Raw genomic sequence first — 22,172 nt, forward strand, 5'->3', positions numbered from 1 at the left:
GTTGAGGCTCCCAGAGCCTAATGTTAGGGAGGCTTCCTCACTTGAAATCCTACGTTCTTTCTTTCCATTTTTCTGTCTCCAATAAAAACGGTTAGCTGGCATAAAGAAATGAGGAACTGGGGGTGGTAGGTTTTTAAAATTTAGAAATAAACACAGAACGAAATTGTTTGATAGGTTATCATCATAATTTCACAGAATTACAACCAGAAGAGATATTGAGGTGATTGAATCTGTTTTCCTGGTCTGGATTCAGTTAGGACAAAGTGTATTTACCAGTGAAGTGAGAAAGTTTTATTTTCTGGAGAAGGGCATTGCTGTAGGTGTGTTCAGGCTCTTCTTAAGGAAAAAAAAAAAGTCATTTAAACAAATCACTTTGTGATTAAATGATCCATCGGGAATGGAAGGGATCATTCTCTTGCGTGGTCAAGACTTTGTTTTAGGTTACATGCAGAATGGCGTTCATTTGAAGAAAAGCTAAGAATGCCTTTCCTTTGCTCATAATGGGAATTCTAGGTCCTAGAAGATTGAAAATTGGTCCTTGAAAAGGTGTGGTTCTGCCAGAAGAATGGTAACTAAGTGTTTCTGCTAGGCCTTGAGAATATGTAGTTAAATTCTATTACAAAATCCTAGTCGATTGGGAATGTCATCATGGGTATGAATTGCTTGGTATGGTTACAAATACGCTTTTTTTTAAAAAAAAAAATTTATTTATTAGAGAGAGCACAAACAGGGAGTGGCAGGCAGAGGCAGAGGGAGAGGGAGAAGCAGAAGCAGGCTTCCCGATGTGCAAGGAGCCTGACATAGGGCTCGATCCGAGGACCCTGGGATCATGACCTGGGCCGTAGGCAGATGCTTAATGACTGAGCCACCTGGGTGCCCCACAAATACACTTCCTACAGTGTAGCTGATGAAATCACATGAACTATCATGCCCATGGTTTTGTCATTATTGTTCATGTGGATTATCACTAGATTATAAGTTTCTGCAGGGCAAGAATTTATGCCTCTTTTTCACTACCAAATCCCTACTGCCTAGAACATTTCTCCCATATAGGAGGCGCTCAACAGAGGAAAGAATCCTTGCCCTGTGTATTAGGTAGGCATCTAGATGGAACAATGAGGTTCCCATGATAGGTACATGAAACAAAAATGGCTGTAAATACAATAAAGTATACCTGGGTGTCCCATTTCTGGGGGCGCATTTACTAGCTGGAGATATGGAGAGCATGTCGTGTTCATGGATGAAGAAGGTAAACAGACTGTGTTTTTTTCACACGTGGCTATTTCTACTGGAGCTAGTGACCACAGATCAGATCCCCTGGTGTTTAATTTTAATGGAATGTCCAAGTTATATTTGTAATGTAGGTGCCTGACAGTAAGCTGCTTTGGTGGTAATGTAAATGCCTGACATCAGGCTTTGGGTTGCCAAGATATCCATTTCAGAGACATCTCTCTTGTATTAAACATGACGCTGCTACTCGCTGAACAACTAGATAGCAGGCTGCTCCCACCCATGAGTTCTGCTCTTGGAGAGCCCTGGATGACCCAGACAACTGACTGTTCTCATTTTTCCCTTTCCACACCCTGATCCTCACTCTTCCATTTTAAATTCAGCAGTAAAGAGTGAAACTGTGAAACCCTAGGTGCCCCATCCTTGTACCCCCCAAAAAGGCAGAACCCCATGTCTGTGCTCAGCGCCCCCACCGCCCATCTGCCCCTCGCCCTTTGAAGCATGGCCCTGGGCATGCCTGTACCCTCCAGGACTTGTGAGTAATATACCTTTTTCTCCCAAAAGTTCCCACGGTTGTTGCTGACATACCACAAGGGCTGGTGTCGCCACACCTTGGGCTCTGCCCGGGGAAACGTGTGGGAGCTGTCCGCAGGGAGTGCGGGTGAGCACCTCAGGCATTGCTAGCCCATAGCAGCTCCCTCAGGAGACAGAAGTCAGAGCCTCTGTTAGCATCTACAAATGCTGTCCTTCACGTCCTCCTCGCCTCCTGACAGCGTTCTCCATGAGAGAAGTGAGGAGTAGAGAAATTCAGTAACGTGCCTCAGATCACACGTTTTTTAAACTGGCAAGAATAGGTTTGGAAATTGGCAAGAATAGGTTTGGAATAGAGGGACGTCCTGCCTGGAGTCCACAAGTGGGATATTGAGCCAGGAGAAAAGTCACAGAGAGAGGATGAAGAGCTAGAAGAAATCCCTACATACTTATCTGTAGAAAACTATACAGTATGGAAATTTTCAAATCTACACAAAATTGGAGAAAACTGTGAACTTAGAAATTTTTTTCCCTAATTGTAAAGACAATACATGTTTATTGCTTAAAAAAACAGTAGATAATCTAATATAGAAAACCATAAAAGAGGGATGCCTGGGTGGCTCAGATGGTTAAACATCTGCCTTCGGCTCAGGTCATGATCTCAGTTTCCTGGGATCAAGCCCCACATCGGGCTCCCTGCTGAGTGGGGAGCCTGCTTCTCCCTCTCCCTCTGCCCTGCTGCTCCCCCTGCTTGTGCTCTCTCTCTATCTCTCTGACAAATAAATAAATAAAATCTTAAAAAAAAAAAAAGAAAACCATAAAAGAGAAAATCAAAACCAGGACATATCAATACCAAGACATAACTACTATCCATTCACATATTTTAACTTACATTTTAATCTAGTATTTATACTGGGATTTTAAAAATTAAATTTTAATTATATTCCTTTATACTGTTTTATAATTTGCATTTTTATCTGTATACATGAGCATTAAATATTCTGAAACATGGTTTAATAACTTCATAATGTATTCTATGTATATATTATTAATTACTTAACTAATTCACTTATTCCTAGGCATTAATGTTGTTTCCAGTTTTTCTTGTTCTTTTTTTTTTAATTTAATTTGCTCTCATAAAACAAAACCCATAGATGAGAATAAATTCACTTTTGACCACTACTCCAAATTTCTATTTTTTCTCCTGAGATAACCATTTACATTAGTTGCTGTATGTCTTTCCAGATTTCTTTGTTACGCATTTACATATATATATCTATGTGTATACATACTTACCTGTAGAAAACTCATACTGTTGTATACATGTATGCTTTACACTTAATGGTGTCCCATTTTACATATCAATCAATTTTGGTTTCTACTCAATATTTTTGGAGATCTTTCCATGTCAGTATATGTAGCTATACACAATGTTTTTAACTGCCACAAAGCATGTTATAAAATGGATACATTCTAGCTTATTTAGTTTTTTCCAGTGGTGGATATTTAGGATGTTTGTGACTTATTATAAATATGTGTAAATCTTGGTTTTCATTTCCCAGCTATTCTGTAAACAGTGTTCATCAGTTTGGGAGGGGTTGGGTTTAGTCACTATTGGAAAATCAAGGGAGTCGAGGGATTCCAGAGTGTTCATCGCATTGAGGTTGTGGAGGTGTCGTCCAAAGAGTGAAATGAGGAAGATGGGTTTCGAACAGGGAGGATAGGAAGGCACCGAGATCCTCAGGGTTCTAGAAGGAGTGCCGATCTGGCTCAGAGGGACCCGCAGAGAGAGAGACTGAAACAATTACGGGCAGGACTGGGCTCTCAGACATAGAGCCGTTGCCAGTGGGGATCAAATTGTGCTGAGGCTGGAGAGCGCCATCCTGGGTCAGAACTTGTGTCATCACACAGCCATGCCATGGAGCTGGGTTCTAGTACTTTCCATGAGAAACTGAAACTCAGGGTTTAAGGAACTTGATTCCATTCACCCAACTTAGCATGTGAACTGTGTCTGAATTCAAGCTCTGCGTTTGTTTATTTATACCACATTCCTTTCTGTGAAATCCTTGTATCTTTTTGCCTCTCTGGCCTCTAGTGCAGGGCCTGCGCTTAGGGAGCAGTCACAAGGTGTTTGGTGGGGATGAACAGATGTGTTTATTGCTGGGTGACAGGGGCTTTGAAACTCCGAGCACTGACATTGCTATCTCGTTGCAGGATTACTTGCTGGCTGGGGCAGATATCATCGAAACAAACACTTTTAGCAGCACTCACATTGCCCAAGCAGACTATGGCCTTGAACACTTGGTAAGAATGCCATTGTTCTCAAACTAAGATGTTTCTGGGCGTTTACTGCCTTGATAGTTGCTGGTGAGAAAACCATCAGACGCTGCAGCGTCAAGCTGATGCCTGTGGTCAGACTGGGAAAACGCTTTGAATCTCTCTGCTTATGAACACAGCAGACCATTCATTTCTAACTGATTTCTTTAATGGGCAAGTAATCAGGTAAAAATGATACTTATTAAGCAGTGGCTGCTGATAAAGGCACAACGATCAGCTGTGTGTGCACCCTTTTTATGCCCTGGGTGGCAGGTTTTTTTTTTTTAATTGTGGCAAAACACGTGTAACATAAAATTGACCATCTTAGCCATTTTTAAGTGTACGGTTCAGTGGGATTAAATATATTCATGTTGCTGTGCAACCAGCACCACCATCCATCTCCAGAACTCTTGTCATCTTGTAAAACTGAAGCTCCGTACCCATTACATTCAGTAACTCCCTGTCCTCCCCTCACCCCCCTGGGCCCCAGAAACCACCCCTGTACTTTCTTTCTCTATGAATTTGACTCCTCTAGGTACCCCACGTAAATGGACTCGTACAGTTTTTGTCCTTTTATGACTCTTCGCTTAACGTTTTCAAAGTTCACTCATGTTGTAGCAAGTGTCAGAATTTCCTTTTTAAGGCTGCATAATGCTCCCCTGTATGTGTGTGTGTGTGTGTGTGTGTATATATATGTATTACATTTTGTTTATCCATTCGTTTGTTAGGGACACTTGGGTTGATTCCACCTTTTGGTGATTGTGAACAGTGCTGCTGTGAACATGGGTGTACAGAAAATGTTTGCATCCCTGCTTTCATTTCCTTTGATTATATACTCAGAAGTGGTAATTCTGTTGCCTTTTTTGAGAAACCACCGTACTGTTTTCCACATTGGCTGCACCATTTTATATTCCCACCAGCAGTATGCAAGGATTCCAAGTTTTGTACGGCTTTATTGACACTTGTTATCTTCTGTTTTTTCGTTTTTTTTTTTTTTTTTTTTGATAGTAGCCATCCTAGTGGGTGTGGGGTGAAGGATCTGGTTTCTTTTTAATCAATATGATGCTCCTTTTCAAATTTTGTAAAATGTGGATGATGGGAGTACATAGTAGATGCTGCCGTACCCACGTCTGTGTGGGATTTTTCCAGACGCATGCCTCTGTTTTCATGCAACACTGATTTCTCTCATGATGTTGGGACTTTGTGAGATCTCGCGTCTTTTGGGTTATCAAGGGAAAATGATTAGTTTTGTGTGATTTAGGGCAGGAGTTGGCAAACTTTTTCTGTAAAGGGCCAGCTAAGTGAATATTTTAGGCTTTGTGGGCCATATACAGCAACCACTCAACTCTGTTATTATAGTGCAAGAGCAACAGTAAACAATATGCAAATGAATGAGCTTGATTGTATCCCAGTAAAACTTTATTTATAAAACTGGCCTAGGCTAGATTTGCCCTGGGACCTATAGAGTTTGCCAACCCCTATTTTAGGATATTCTGGTTTCTTAATGACCACGACGCATAGGATCTGAGAAGGGCTCATGAAGACCACAAGTCTAGCACCTACTAACCTGTTCTGGGAAAGGGTTTCAGGAGGCCTATGAACCTCTTTAAATTGTAGGCATTATTTTGTGTGTATGTGCATACTTTTTATTTCCTAGTGAGGGGGTTCATGGCCCTTTACCAAATTCTAAAGAGGCTCATAATCTGCGAGAAGTTCGGAACCCCTGAGTACAACCACTGTACAGAGAAGGAAGGCAGGGCCCGGAGAAGTGGCTAAGGGAACTGCCCAGGCGGGCCCTGAGAGAGCTGGTCCTCGAACCCCCGTCTCCTGTCTCTGAAGCCTGTGCTTTTTCCATTCCTGTGCTTTCTCTGATTCGCAGAGGATTTAACTGCATCAGCTTACTCTTTGACATAACAGATGTCCAAGAGATTGCCCTTTTTCTATGAGTTAGCTCATGGCTAAGGGGAAGAAGCTCAGAGTGGTTCTCAAGGACTCTTGGCTCTCCTGCTTCCTTCTTGGCGAAGATTTCGCTCAGACCTCCTATTAATTCACTCGACGTTTCCTTACTGAATAAAACTGGGTTTTATAAGGTCACAAATCCCTAATTTATTGGGTGGAGGGAGAGAAGTGCTAGCTAACGTTTGTGTTGATGTGTAGGCCTACCAGATGAACAAGTGCTCTGCGGGGGTGGCCAGAAAGGCAGCCGAGGAGGTGTCTCTCCAGACAGGTAAGGCACGGCTGCAAGGATGGCTCCTTTGAGAGTCGCAGCTATCATGCGCTGTCGTCATTGCGCTTTTCCCTTCCGTGACAAGTGGCCCACCAGCAACACTTCAGCTGCTGTTTCGTACCTGTGGGTAGGTGACTTCTTTGCAGTTTCATAATCAAGCCCTCTCCGGTCTCTCTGAATTGATTCTGTCTCCCTGGGTTTTGGGCTCGGGGTTTCCTCTACTGCGGGTTCCAGCTTCACTTTGTAGCTATAGCTACTTTTTCTTTTCATAGTTATAGCTTCTTCGCATGTTTACAGCTAAGGTGATTTTTCTCCTTTTGGAAGCACATTCAGGTGACAGTTGCCTGCTCTGGTTATGTCGATTAACATTAAGATATTTGATGTTCTCAAATATCTTTGAAGCTACCATCATCCTTGTGATTGGCTTCTGTAGGTGAAGAGCCATTGCCTTTTGAGCATATTCTGTGTCCTATCCCTAATGTCCTTGAAGGCTCTGTGCAGCACACACAGGAGTGTGGCATGAGACTCAGCCTTGCTGGAACGTAAAAAGCGGCCTCTTGAAATAACTACCCTCCTGGCTGGCTGCCATAACATGACTTGGGCGCCAGCTGGTGGGGAGGCTCTGAGGGAGGGAAAGGAATAGAAGAAATATATGGAGCCCCTTAAGATTCGGAAATGTAAAATTATTGCCAACAGGGGAAAATATAAAGCAAAATTGCTAGGAAGTGAGGCACAGCATACTAATGAAGAAAGACCGAAGCAATTTATGGGAACTCTGCCTCTGGGAGATAGTGTTTAAATCCACGGATGTGCATAGACTGTTACCCCAACAGAGTCGCGGGTCAGAGAATGTGAAACCAGCGAAAGCAGGGAAAGATAAGGACATTTTTCTTATACGCACATTATTGTTCAGCTTTGGGCAAGGTAACCTGTTCAAAGGCTGGGTTATCAACTCGTTGGTAATCTTCACCACTTAAATTGTAAAGCGTAACCCAGGTTACTGAGTGGTTACCATCACCAAAGGTGATGAGCCGTGTACCCCCGGCTTCAGTTATGACATGTAGATGAACCTAACTTTTGAGGCTCTTTTAGAAGCACCTGGACTCTAGCCCGGAGGAAAGGTTATTAAAGAATTATTAAAAGAGTGCTTACAGTAAGATTTGACCAGTTTCATATTTTAATTTTAGGCTTTATAATTGTTAATCCTGATCTAATAGTCTCCCCCCAGTGAAGGGCCTGCAGCCCGATACTGGAGAGCATTTCAAGTTGAACACTACTGTGAGCAGCTTTTGTAGAATCTGTGTTAGGTTCAGGACCTTCAAGATTCCTTAAGAGTAAGGGGAGGTAATTTATCCAAACATGGCTGTGGAGACAAAAAAGAGTTAGTTACTGAAACGCTTTGAAGCCCGATAGGCGAGAATTCGGAGTCTTTTGGATTGGATTGGCAATCAGCTGTACACATCCCTGTATTTCATAATTTTCCCAGTGGGGTCCGGGATAGCTCCCATCCTCGGATACACATTTGCAGTCAAATCTGTGCGTTGTCTCACTGAGTGTGATAAAGACTATAAAGAGCCTCTTGTTGGTTCAGGAGAAGTCAAGTTTTCTTGTCAAATGAATTAAGAAAATAATCTGTGCTCTTGTATTTCCGAGTTGTGGATAAAGGATTATAGACCTATGTTCTAGGGGAAAATCTTATAGCCTATTGAGTCACAACAAAAAGGTCAAGCTCTTTAGAGATTTTTACATTTGTTTTTCTTTTCCCAAAGGAATTAAGAGGTTTGTGGCAGGAGCTCTGGGTCCAACTAATAAGACACTGTCTGTGTCCCCGTCTGTGGAGAGACCAGATTACAGGAACATTAGTGAGTATTGTAAATAATCTTTGACCTCCTGCAAGTACGTCTTTGTTTCAGTGATCTTAAAATCTGTAAAATGGGACCAATAATAGGCTCTTCCTCAGGGTTATTGTGACTTAATGGACATAAAGGGCTTATAACGGTCCCTGGAATGTAGTAAACATCTAAACAAAAAGATCTTGTTATTATTACTCTATTATTATTTCAAATGTACATGGTATTGTGATCATGCTTCTTTATCACCTGAGGAAAGAAAACTAATCAAGAGAAAGCTTTAAACTGAGAAGTTGAGCAAATATGGACACTAGGCCTTGGTCTATTATGGAATAACCCACTGGGCCCCCATTTTATGTCAGAAATCACTCCAAACTATATAAACATACTAGCATTGTTGACATTATAAACTAACGTATAGAAACATACTTACATTGAGATTTCATGAAAAAATCTAGATATCTAGGTCAATTTCTTAAGCATCAAGACAATGAAATACAAAAAGAATTAAACTTAGCTGAATAGTACTGATACTTTGTATGGTGAAGAATTTTGTGTAGATGACAAGTTCAGGCAAGTATGGTTTGTAGGTTTTTGGTTATAGAACTTTCCATGTGGTGATATCATAGTTCTTCACCAGGGGTTGCTCATACTGGGCTTATGCGTGGTCGATGCCCTCTTTGATCCAGGCATGACCATGAGGGGCTAAGTTTTCCTTTCTCTTGTGCTGTATACAGCAAGCATAAAGGTACTACTTGGGTTTTCCTATTGAATATCCAAGCCTTTGTCTTTTTTTCATTGGGAGGTAAATGGGGAGAGGGATGACCTCTCAAATGGAAATGGACAACTCAAGATGTTTCTAACAAAAATTGTACCCAGGAATGATTGAACACTTTGGTTTCAGACCGAAATTGCCCTTCAAGGCAGGTTTTCTCTCGGGCAGGAGTGAAGTCCACAGGACTGTAGCCTTTTACCACAGCCAGTGTGAGAGAATGTGACTAGACCTGCCATCTTTCCAAGTCAGGGTGATGTGTTTCTCTACTTATTCCTCGCACTCATCCCTTAACTGGACTGACTAAAACCATTCCTGGGAAGAATGATGTACCTTGAAGGTGTCGAAAATAAGGTACAGGGCTCATTAAACCATGGACCTGCTCACTCACTCATTCTTGGCTCATACGTGGGATGTGGAGGTTGTGTGGTAAGTGTTTAGGAGTGACTGTGTTCTGTCTACAGGTTTCATTAACATCAATGCCCCATTTCTTTATTTGGTTTCTCACAAAAGGTGATGTCCTTAAATTAAGCATTAGAAACCAGCAATAGTTAGCTGACAGGTGCCAGGCCTGAACATAGCATGTCCTGATCATTGAGAGGATTTTTATGACTGGATGCGATTTATTTTTTGCAGCATTTGATGAGCTCGTTGAAGCATACAAAGAGCAGGCCAAAGGGCTTCTGGATGGTGGGGTTGATATCTTACTCATTGAAACTATTTTTGATACTGCTAATGCCAAGGTGAGTTAAGGGAGATGAAAGGGACAGCCGGGGTGGGGGCTGTGATGAGTCCCCCAGTGGGGCGAGAAGCCATTGTCAAAGTTAAATAAAAGTCTTCTGTTCCATTCTATTTTTGAGCATTTCTAGTTGAGGCCAGTGGGATGAGAAAAACCTCAAAAGATTATCTTTTTAACTTTCAAAAGCATTTTTTTTAATTATGAAAGTAAATACACATATAGCTATTAATTAGGTGCACATATGCAGATGTAGTAAATATATATACATGGTTCTAAATTTAAAATGTACATAAATGTATGGAGTGAAAAATAAATATCCTTCCTTCCCCTATTCCCTGGGCATCAAGGTCTTTCCTGGGACAGCTGTTACCGGCGTGGGGGTCCTGATAGAGATGCTACGCAGGTAGAGGAAAGTGTGACATTACATTCTTTCGATTATTGAGGGACAGGTTGTCCCCATGACGCGTCAAATTTATTTTGGAATGAGGAATGTGGTAGAGATCTAACTAGGTACTCTTTTTCTCTAAGGTTTACCTAGTTTTCTTAACACCATCTATTAAATATCCTACCATTTCCTAGTGATAGGAATCGTGTACCACCCTAAATTCAGAAGTGCATCTGGGTAGAATCTATTCCAGTCATCTGTCTGATGTCACACTCCTATCCTGCTATTTTCCGTAGCATTGCGATTAAAATACCTCTTGAATAACTGGTAGGCTTTCATTAACCTCCCTCACCCTCTGTTTTTCCCCCAGAATTTTCCTGGTTATTCTTCCTCATTTACTTTTCCATAAGATCTTTAGGATCAACTTGGCTAGTTCTTAAAAACAAAAAAACAAAAAAACAACAACTCATATTGTTGATTTAATACCTTTCTATCCGAAAGAAACCCACCATCCCCATGAAAGGAAAACATTATAGACAGGTTGCATTCTGACTTCAGCAAATTATGAAAATGTGCACGTCTTGGAATCAGGAAATACAGTGATCAAAAGAAGGAGAAGATGTTCCCTGGAACTTAATGCATCACGGGCATGCACCGAGTTACTTAGCGTTAGTACCTGCACAGCCCATTCTGTGCTCACTCTAATTTGCACGGGAACAGCGTGTGCTGTTCATTTCTGTACCTCCCGTGTATCTGTGAGGATGTGGATGGTGGAGGCATTCTTATTCATCTATTTTTAATTTTGACTGGGAGAAGGAAGAAAGAGCATAGCTCTTGAGCTCCTCTTCGGAGAAAATATTAGTTTGTAGGTAAACTCTGAGCCAGCATCTGTTTTGTTTCAGTAGGTACTGTGTTCTCCTCGAGAAAGGGGTGTCAGTATCGTACCTTACAGAGAGGATGCGTGTCTGTCCCAGAGTGTGCAATGTTGATCACATCTAGAGAGGTTTTGGAAAAGGGAGCATTCTCATCAGCCAGTTAGACTGACCGGGGGGACAGTCTCTCAGAAATAAAGATGTTCTTTTTCCCACTGACAGGCTGCCTTGTTTGCACTCCAAACACTTTTTGAAGAGGAATATCGCCCCCGGCCTATCTTTGTAAGTTCTAAAATTTGCATGATGATTTTTGTCTTTTATTATTAATACTGTCAACTCGAGGGTAGGGTTTTTGTTTTCCTGGCATAGGAGAACTAGCTGCAGTATCTTTAAGGAACCACCCACTTCAGCTTCCTCTGTTCACCTTCCTCCTACCGACAGCTGTAAACCAGTAACTGTCTCAGCTCTGGAAATGCAAAGAAGGTGAACCCAGAAGTGGCTGGTGGAAGGCAGGCTATTCCAAAGAAGCCTGGCTGAATTGGTCCCCTGAAGTCAAAGGCTTCGGGACTCCCTCTGATAGGGGCCCCAGGAGAGGTGGGCTTGCATGCTGACTGAAGTTCCCAGATTGGATGACACCAGCCTGAAAGTAGACAGACCCCCGGGAGAGTCCCAAGATTGCTTGGTGGGAAAAGACTAGAATCAAATCAAGGGGTGTTAGACGAACCAGGGGAAATAGCCAGGACAGCCTGAGGTCTCTGGTAAAGCCTTCTGCGATGGGACTGGATGTGTGAATTCTAAAGCTTTGTTGGTCATTGCTTTTGCCTCAGTGACTTTCCCTGTTTTCTGTGTTTATGGCTTCCTGACTCCTCCCCACAATCCCTTTGCCCGTGTCCTTTCTGACCATGATGAAAAGTGCTTTCTGTGGGAGAGTTCCACACTCCCCTTCCTCGTAAAAGAACAGTTTTCTGTTTTTATTTCATCTTTGTGTCCGTGTTCTTAATTTGAGCCTCTGTTGTTGACTGAGTTTACTTTGTTAATTCAGATTTCAGGGACAATTATTGATAAAAGTGGGCGAACTCTTTCCGGACAGACAGGAGAGGCATTTGTCATCAGTGTGTCTCACGCAGACCCACTCTGGTAAGTGATCATTCTTTCCTTGACCCCATTCCTTTTAGAGGGATCTTTTCTCATGGCAACAAAAATCACTCCTGCGTATTTCCACTGAACCACCCGCATGGGATGTTGGATTTCTGGGAAGTACATTCAGACTTTTCTTAAGGGTGTCAGAAGACCCCTGCCTGAATGAGTCAGTTTGAGGGGCTGGGCAAGTGCTCCTGCCCCTTGGATCAGGCACACGGTTGGCTGTTTGTAAGTGCACCCCTCACAATTTAAGGCTGTGCTTGGCTCAGTCGTAATGCTGCAAAAACAGTGCTTACGTTCCTAGGGCAGGGCTTTGCAAAGTGTTTTATCTCCATGCTTATGGAGCAAACAGAAGCAGTCCAGCTTGGAATAAGGTGGGAATTCTAAAGCTCAGATTTTTATCTTTAAAATTAACCTGGCTTTGGGGCACCTGGGTGGCACAGTCAGTTAAGTGTCCGACTCTTGGTTTCTGCTCAAGTCCTGATGTCAGGGTCCTGGAATCAAGCCCCGCGTCAGGCTCCACACTCAGCAGGGAGTCTGCTTGAGATTCTTGCTTTCCCTCCCGTTTGTGCTGTCTCTTTAAAATAAATAAATCTTAAAAAAAAAATTCACCTGGCTTTTACATTCTATTTTTCTTGTCAGAAATGTTTTAAATTACATACCATGAATGAAATGGAACCTCCAAGAGTATACACTGTTGTCATCTGTGCCTTTTCCACATATGTACTGATCTTCCTGCCTGAAAGCTGTGCCTGCCTCCCCCACCCCCCCAACACACACACACACACACACACACACACACACACACACACGGAGTCATGCTCTGCTGGATCCTGGCTCCTTCCTTCCTGGAAGCTGTGCCTGTCCCCGCCCAACACACTCACACACACACACACACACACACACACACACACACACACACAGAGTCATGCTCTGCCGGATCCTGGCTCCTTCCTTCCTGGAAGCTGTGCCTGTCCCCGCCCAGCACAGTCACGCACATAAACACACACACACACACACACACACACAGAGTCATGCTCTGCCGGATTCTGGCTCCTTCCTTCCTGGAAGCTGTGCCTGTCCCCTCCCAACACACTCACACTCACACACACACACACACACATACACACACACACACACACAGTCATACTCTGCCGGCTCCTTCCTTCCTGGAAGCTGTGCCTGTCCCTGCCCAACACACTCACACTCACACACACACACACACACACACACAGAGTCATGCTCTGCTGGATCCTGGCTCCTTCCTTCCTGGAAGCTGTGCCTGTCCCCACCCCGCACAGTCACGCATATAAACACACACACACACACACACACACACACACACACACACACACACACACACCTTGTTAGCTTTTAAGAATCCTCTCCAGGGTCTTTTCCAGGGAACTCTCCCTCTCTGACTAGCCCCGGTTGATGTCCTCAGAGCACTCTGTTTACTTTATTATAGTCTTTGCTGTAAAAATAATAGTAATAGGCATTTATTGAGAGTTTGCTGATTTAAGTGCTTTATGTGACTGACTTCTTTTAATTCCAGCAACAACACCTTGAGCTGGGCCCTGCTGTTCATGTCCTCATTTTGATGAGAAGGGGACAGAGACGCTCGGAGGTTGTGACTTGCCCCGCGTGCAGTCAGTAGTGGGTCTGGCATAGGGGCATGCTCACAGCCAGGGGCTCTACCACTCTTTATCAGTTATTTGATGTTGTTTTTTTTCATGTTCTAATGTTTCTAATTTCACGACATGCCTTACAGTTGAGTTAGTGTGGTCGTGTGATTTCTTAAAAGCTGCTGTTAATTTAGAGTGCATTGTTATCCAGTTGACTGGGCCTGATAATTAAGAAAGTAACTGTATTGAACTGGACTGTGATTGACCCCTTAACAGCTTATGAGCTTTTCCAAAGCAATGTCTTCATCATCTTTATGTCTCTAGTGCTTAACAGAGTCCTTGGTGTGTAGGATGGCTACGGTAAATATTTAACAGGAAAACGGGGGATAGGAAAATGTAGGGGTCTCTGAGGACAAACCTTATCTAGTTTACTTTCGATTTTTTTTGTCTTTCCTCATATATTTTGAGCATTCCTCCTCTTATTCTCTTGCTCTCTTCCCCACCCCCTTTACTGAGTCTTAATTCATGATCTGGTTGGAACCCCTAGATGTGTAGATGAAACCCCCTGCATTGCCCCAAGTGTCATGTTGCTCTTTAGTCTGCTTGACTGTTCCCAGAGGACGTCCTTCGAGGATGTTCTCCCACTCCCTGCCTCACCGGTGGGAATCCAAGGATGATATTTTAATGGAGTTTCAAAAATTTATATTTCTGTTCCTTAAGCAAACATGCAATGAATTCTAACTTTTGACCCACTCAGTGGTTTCATTTTTTTTTTTTTTTATTATTGTTATCCTGTAATTCTTTCTGTGTCTTCAACATTCATCTGTAGGCCATTCACAGAGAGAATATATTTGGTCTCTGATTTGTTAGGAATCTTACAGACCAAAGGGGCAGATAGGTGGATGGAAGGCAGCCCAGGAATTGGAGAATTGTATCAGGTCCTATTTATATTGTTCCAGGGTCAGAACTCTGAGTAGTGCCTACTGGTTTTCTTTCTAGTTCAGTACTAAGGGTCGATCTCAGTATAGAGGAGTCCTGTTAACAAATATATGATAATTTTAAAATAATGTGTATATGCACATATATGTGTATATGTAAACAGATAGTATGTAACAAAGTGTGTAAGAAACTATCGCTTACTGATTTGTGATTCTCACAAACTGTACATATGTTCACAAAGTACAATGGGACAGAGCCTTTATATTATTATTATTATTATTATTATTATTATTATTAATTCATTGAACATTAATTGAAATCCTACTCTGTGCCTTGGAATACAGGCAAATGTGAAATAGTCCACACTAGGAGAAATACATAAGTAAATTAAAATATAAAATATCAACTGCTGTACAGAAGTATGAACACAAATCTGGCCGGACAGAGGACAGATTAATGGTGTCCTTGCAAGATTCAAGGATGGCTTTGTCGAGAAGGTGACACTTGAGCTGGTTTTTGAAGCATGAGTCAGAGTTCGCTAGGCAGAGGCAGATGGATGTGTCAGAATGAGCAAAGAGCAGGAGAAGGACTGCATTTTTCTGAAACGTTTTCGTATTACTGATGTTACTTTCACTTGACCCTCACTGCTGATTGGGCATTGTTTTCTCATGCCGCAAATGAGGACGTGAAGCCACCTTACTATTGAACCAGATGAGTTAGGATCAGAACGAAGTTTAGAAAAACTCTAGGATCCTTTCTAATGATAATGTGATGATTTAAAAAAAATTTAGTTTATTACCTGGTGTTGAGTGTGGATGACAGTAGCACAAGATTAAAAGAAAAAAAAAAAAAAAGAGTAAAAGCATTCCAAATGGAGACTGGTGCAACCAAACAGGTCTATTCAAGACTTGTAACTTAGCTGTGCAATCTTCTTTTTTTTCTTTAAATGGAGGTATAACTGCCTTAAAATATTATACTAGTTTCAGGTGTACAACATAGTGGTTTGACATTTGTGTACATTGCAAAATGATTGCCACAATAAATCTAGTTATCGTCTGTCCGCATACAAAGTTAACACCGTATTACTGACTATATTCCCCATGATGTACATGACATCCCAGTGACTTACTCTTTTGTAACTGGCAGTTTGTGCTTCTTGATTTGCACCCATATTACCTCCACCCCCAGACTCCCTCTCCTCTGGCAGCTATCAGTCTGTTCTCTGTATCTGTGAGTCTGGGTTTCATTTTGTTTGTTTTGTTTTTTAAATTCTACTTGCAAGTCAAATCATGTGATGTTTGTCTTTCTCTGTCTGACTTATTTCACTTAGCATCATACCCTCATTGGCTATTGTAAGTAATGCTGCAATGAACATAGGGATACATGTATTTTTTTTGAATTAGTGTTTTTATTTTCTTTGGATAGATACCCAGTAGTGGAACTGCTGGGTCATATGGTATTTCTGTCTTTAATTTTTTGAGGAACCTTCCTGCTGTTTCCTATAGTGCCTGCACCAGTTTGCATTCCCACCAACAGTGCACAAGGGTTCCCTTTTCTCCACATCCTCCCCAGCATTTGTTGTTTCTTGTCGTTTTGATACTGGCCAATCTGACAGGTGTCAGGTGATCTCTCACTGGGGTTTGATTTGGATTTCCCTGATGATGAGTGATGTTGAGCATCTTTTCATGGGCCTGTTGAGTATCTTCTTTGGAAAAATATCTATTCAGATCTTCTGTCCATTTCTTAATTGGATTTTTTTGTTATGGAGTTGCATGAGTTCTTAATATATTTGGGATATCAGCCCCTTATCAGATAGATGATTTGCATGTCATCCCTGCGCAGGGGCCCTGCTGATCTTCTCTGTATCATTCTGTTTTTAGTACATGTGCTGCCGAAGCGAGCACCAGATGTATGATTTGCAGATATCTTCTCCTATTCTGTAGGCTGCCTTTTAGTTTTGTTGATTGTTTTCTTTACTGTGCAGAAGCTTTTTAGTTTGATGTGGTCTCAATTGTTTATTTTCGTTTTTGTTTCCCTTGTCTTTGGAATCAGATCCCCCCCAAAAAAACATTACTAAGATGGATATCAGGGAGCTTGCTGCCTATGTTTTCTCTCGGGAGTTTTATGGTTTCCGTTCTTACATTCAAGTCTTTAATCCATTTTGAGTTTGTTTCTGTGTCTGGTGTAAGACAGGGATCCAGTTTCACTGTTTTACATGTGGCTGTCCAATTTTCCCAGCACCATTTATTGAAGAGACTGTCCTTTCCCCAGTGCATATTCTTGCCTCTCTTATTGTAAATTAATTGACTGTATATGCATGGATTTATTTCTGGGCTCTCTTTTCTTCCATTGATCTGTGTGTCTGTTTTTAGGCCAATACCATACTATTTTGATGACTACAGCTTTGTAGTATGGTCTGAAATCCAGGCATGTGATATCTCCAGTTTTCTTTTTTTTCTCAGAATTATTTTGGCTTTGAGGGTCTTTTGTGGTTCCATATACATTTTAGAATTCGTTGTTCTAGTTCTATGAAAAATGCATTGGAATTTTGATATGGATTGTGCTGTAGATTGCTGTAGAATCTGTACATTGCTTTGGGTACTATGGACATTTTCACAGGATTCTTTTATTCCATGAGAATGGTTATCTTTCCATTTCTTTGTGTCATCTTCAGTTTTTTTCATCAGTGTCTTACAGTTTTCAGTATACTGGTTTTTCACCTCTTGGTTAAATTTATTCCTAGGTATTTTATTCTTTTTGATGCAATTGTATGGGATTGTTTTCTTAATTTCTCTTTCTGATAGTTTGCTATTAGTGTATAGACATGCAATGGATTTTTTTTGTATATGAATTTTGTGTCCTGCAACTTTACTGAATTCATTTATTAGTTCTAGCAATTTTTTTTAGTGGAGTCTTTAGGGTTTTCTATATAGTTCATATTATCTGCAAATAGTGTGTTTTACTTCTTTCTAATTAGAATGCCTTTTATTTCTTTTGGCCTAGTTGCTGTGGCTAGAACTTCTGATACCGTGTTGAATAAAGTGGAGAGAGTGGGCATCCTTTTCTTTTCTGGTTTTAGAAGAAAAGCTTTAGCTTTTCACTGTTGAGTATGATGTTAGCTGTAGGTTTGCCATATATGGTTTTTATAATCTTGAGGTATGTTCCCTCTATACTCTCTTTGTTGAGAGTTTTTAACATAAGTGGATGTTGAATTTCGGCAGATGCTTTTTCTACATCTTTTGAGATGATCGTGTGGTTTTTAAGGTTTCATTCTGCTCACACATTGGCTGACTTGCAGATGTTGGACCATTGTTGCATCCCTGGAATAAATCCCTCTTGATCATGGTATGATCCTTTTAATGTATTGTTGAATTTGGTTTGCTAATATTTTGTTGAGGATTTTTGCATCTGTGTTCATCAGGGATATTGGCCAGTAATTTTCTTTTTTGGGGCTGTCCTTGTCTGGTTTTGGTATCAGGGTAATACTGACCTCTTAAGGAGGTTTGGAAGCATTTCCTCCTCTTCAATTTTTTGAAAGAGTTTGAGAAGGATATGTATGACATTTTCTTTGAATGTTTTGGTAGAATTCACGAGTGAAGGCTTCTGGTCCTGGACTTTTGTTTTTTGGGAGGTTTTTTTTTTTTAAAGATTTTATTTATTTATCTGAGAGAGAGAGAATGAGAGAGACAGCACATGAGAGGGGGGAGGGTCAGAGGGAGAAGCAGACTCCCTGCCGAGCAGGGAGCCCGATGTGGGACTCGATCCAGGGACTCCAGGATCATGACCTGAGCCGAAGGCAGTCGCTCAACCAACTGAGCCACCCAGGCGCCCTTTTGGGAGGTTTTTGATTACTGCTTCAGGCTCCTTACTATTGAGATTTTCTATTTCTTTGTGATTCAGTCTTGGTAGGTTGTAAGTTTCTGGGAATTTCTCCACTTCTTGAAGTTTCAACTTGTTGGCATATAATTGTTCATAATAGCCTCTTATGATTCTTTTGTATTTCTGTGGTGTCGATTGTAACTTCTCTGCTTTCATTTCTGATTTTATTTATTTGAGGGTTCTCCTTTTTTCTCAGTGAGTTTAGCTGAAGGTTTGTCAGTTTTGTTTTATCTTTTCAAAGAATCAGCTCTGAGTTTCATTGATCTTTTCTATTTGTCTTTTTAGTCTGTATTTTATTTTTTTATTATATTTTTTAAAGATTTATTTGTTTTAGAGAGCGCACACACGCAGGGGGAGGGGCAGAGGGAGAGGGAGAGAGAGAAATAGAGAATCTCAAGCAGGCTCCAACTCCGGGCTGAATGCAGAGCCTGACGTGGGGCTCGATCTCACCACCCTGAGATCATGAACTGAGCCGAAACCAAGAGTTGGCTTCTTAACCGACTGAGCCACCCAGGTGCCCTATTTCATTTATTTTGACTCTGAACTTTATTATTCCCTTCCTTTTGCTAACTTTGGGCCTCATTTATTCTTATTCTAGTTCCTGTGGTGTAAAGTGAAATTGTTCATTTGAGATTTCTCTTGTTTCTTGAGGTTGACCTCTATTGCTCTGAACTTTCCCCTTAGAGAGTCACTTTTGATGCCTCCCATAGATTTTTTTTTTTTTAAAGATTTTATTTATTTATTTGAGAGAGAATGAGATAGAGAGAGAGCATGAGAGGGGGGAGGGTCAGAGGGAGAAGCAGACTCCCTGCTGAGCAGGGAGCCCAATGTGGGACTCGATCCTGGGACTCGAGGATCATGACCTGAGCCGAAGGGAGTCTGCTTAACTAACTGAGCCACCCAGGTGCCCCACCTCCCATAGATTTTGATGTGTCGTATTTCTATTTTCACTTGTCTCTAGGTATTTTTAAATTTCTCTTTTGATTTCTTCTATGACTCAGCAGTTGTTCAGTAACATGTTTAATCTCCACATATTTGTAGTTTTTCCAATTTTATTCCTGTAATTGATTTCTAGTTTTCTACCATTGTGGTTGGAAAAGATGCTTGGTATGATTTCTCTTTAATTTGAGACTTGTTTTGTGGCCTAACATGTGCTGTAGGGAATGTTCGGTGTACACTTGAGAAGAATGTGTATTCTGCTGCTTTTGGATGGAAGGTTCTGTATATCATTTAAGTCCGTTGGTCTAATGTGTCTTATTAAGGCCAGTGTTTCCTTATTGATTTTCTGTCTGGATGATCACGATTGATGGAAGTGGTGTACTAAAGTCCCCTGTTGGTGTGTTGCTGTCAGTTTCTCCCTTTAAGTCTGTTAATAATTGTTTATATGTTTTGTTGCTCCTACGTTAGGTGCATATATTTATTGTTGAATTTTAAGAATTTTTTATCTTTTGGTTACCACTTATTTTATCAAATATGTGTTTTGCAAATATTTTCTCCCAATCTGTGGCTCGTCTTCCCATGCTTTTAACAGCATAGTGTCTTTCACTGAGCAGAAGTTGTTGATATTAGTGAAGTCCAGCTTATCAGCTTTTTCATTCATTGATCCTCCTTTCAGTGTTTTATCTAAAAACTCATGGCCAAACTCATGGCCACCTAAGTCTTCTCCCGTGTTACCTTTTTTTTTTCTTCCAAGTTTTTATTTAAATTCCAGTTAGTTAACATACAGTATAATATTAGTTTCAGGCTACGTTATCTTTTTATGTATCTTTATATCTTTAATAGTTCTGCAGTTTATATTTAGGTCTGTGATCCATTTTGAGTTAATTTTTGTGAAAGGTGTAAGGTCTGTGTCTCATCGAATTTTTTCACATGTGAATGTCCATTTGTTCCAGCACTGTTTGCTGAAAAGGAAGTCCTTTGTCCGTTGGCTTGCCTTTGCTCCTTTATCAAAGATCAGTTGACTGTGTTTGTGTGTTTCTTTTTCTGGACTCTCTGTTTCATTCCATTGATCTATTTGTCTCTTCTTTCACCAATATCGTTGATTACTTTAGCTTTTAGTGTCAGTCCTTCAACTTTGTTCTTTTCCTTCAATATTGTATTAGCTACTCTGAGTTGTTTGCCTGTCTATATACATGTTAGAGTCATTTTGTTGATAGCTACAAAATACTTGGCTAGAATTTTCACTGGGTTTGTGTGAATGAATATATGTATATGTGTATATATATGTAAAATTGAGAAGAGCTGGCATCTTAATAATACTGAGTCTTCCTGTTCATGTCCATGGAATATCTTTTCACTACTTAGATTTGCTTTGATTTCTTTCTTCTGAGTCTTGTCATTTTGTAGTTTTCTTCATGTAGATCTTGTACATACTTTGTTAAAATTATACCCCACTATTTCATCTGTTTTGGTGCCGATGCAAATGGTATTGTGTTTTTAATTTCTAATTTCAATAGCTCATGGCTGGGATATAGGTAAACAATTGACTTTTGTATATTAACCTTGTATTTTGCAACCTTGCTATCAGTGCTTATTGGTTCCAAGAAATTTTTAGTTGATTCTTTGGGATTTTCTACATCCTATCTGTGAATAAAGATGGTTTTATGTCTTCCTTTCCAATCTGTATACCTTGTATTTTCCTTCTCTTTTTGCATTAGCCAGGACTTCCAGTATAATGTCAAGTAGGAGTTGAAAATGGACATTCTCTGTTTTGTTCCCAATCTTAGGGGAAAAGTGTCTAGTTTTACATCAAGTTATGATGTCAGCTATAGGTTTTTTTGTAGATGTTCTTTATCAAGTTGAGGAAGTTCCCCTCTATTCCTAGTTTGCTGTGAGTTTTTATCATGAATGGGTGTTATATTTGGTAAATAAACTTTTTATTTTGGGGTAATTTCAGATTTACAGAAAAGTTGCAAAGATAGTAGAGAGAATTTCCATATACTCTTCATCTAGTTTTCCCTAACGTTAGCGTCTTCCATAACTATGGTCCTTTTGTCAAAACTAAGAATAGTATTATTATTAATTAAATTCCAGCCTTTATTCAGGTTTCAAGTTTTTCCACAATTGCCCTTTTTTTCTGCCTCAGGATCTAATCTAGTGTATCACATTGCAGTTAGGAATCATAGTAAAAGAAAACAATTGAAATAGTCTAGTAGCTTCCTAGTTAATTTTTGAATTCCTGAGGGCCCCAGGGGCCCCACTGAGAGTGGTGTTGGAGGGGTTTCAGGCCCTCCACCCTGAAAACTTCAGTTAGGGCAGCTCTGCTTGGATCTGTTTCATTTGAGACAGTAAGTTTCATATGCAAAATGAAACTTGGTTTTATAGATAAACCAGTTTAATTTATAAGAGGACAAACTGTAAGGCCAAGGTTACCTTGCAAGTCAGTTACAGAGCAACGACTACTCAGTCTTGGTCTTCTGGACTCGCACAGTGGCTTCCATGTATCATTACTGTGCCTTCTCTTCTACCTCCATGATTTTCCTTTCTCTTTCTCATAAGTATTGCTTTCAGATCAGACGTGTGTTAGCACTGGTAGTTTGCTGGCATTTCTGTTTTTGGTATACCAGTAACCAAACTGTCAAATTCTTCAAGGAACTACCATAGGCAGGGTCCTTTAGCTGTAAGATCATCTGACATTGGAGACATGGACAGAAACATTCAGAGGGAC

General features: G+C 40.8%; 1 protein-coding gene and 1 pseudogene across 5 annotated transcripts in view; one reads left to right on the top strand and one right to left on the bottom strand.

Moving 5' to 3' along the window:
* MTR (5-methyltetrahydrofolate-homocysteine methyltransferase) overlaps positions 1 to 22,172 on the top strand; it is a 99,559-nt gene that overhangs the window by 4,234 nt on the left and 73,153 nt on the right. For all 5 annotated transcript variants that reach the window (XR_004302512.1, XR_004302513.1, XM_032430285.1 and 2 more), the window contains 6 exons: positions 3,976 to 4,065; positions 6,235 to 6,304; positions 8,074 to 8,166; positions 9,563 to 9,669; positions 11,145 to 11,204; positions 11,965 to 12,059. Coding sequence is in view for 3 of the 5 variants with exons in the window: in XM_032430285.1 (XP_032286176.1) it covers positions 3,976 to 4,065; positions 6,235 to 6,304; positions 8,074 to 8,166; positions 9,563 to 9,669; positions 11,145 to 11,204; positions 11,965 to 12,059 (515 nt within the window). In the remaining 2 variants the exon portion in view is untranslated. The remainder of the gene's footprint in view (positions 1 to 3,975; positions 4,066 to 6,234; positions 6,305 to 8,073; positions 8,167 to 9,562; positions 9,670 to 11,144; positions 11,205 to 11,964; positions 12,060 to 22,172) is intronic.
* LOC116648463 lies at positions 16,410 to 16,530 on the bottom strand (annotated as a pseudogene).

This window comes from Phoca vitulina, unplaced genomic scaffold (genome assembly GCF_004348235.1).
Source record: "Phoca vitulina isolate PV1807 unplaced genomic scaffold, GSC_HSeal_1.0 scaffold43, whole genome shotgun sequence".
Classification (NCBI taxonomy): Eukaryota; Metazoa; Chordata; class Mammalia; order Carnivora; family Phocidae; genus Phoca; species Phoca vitulina.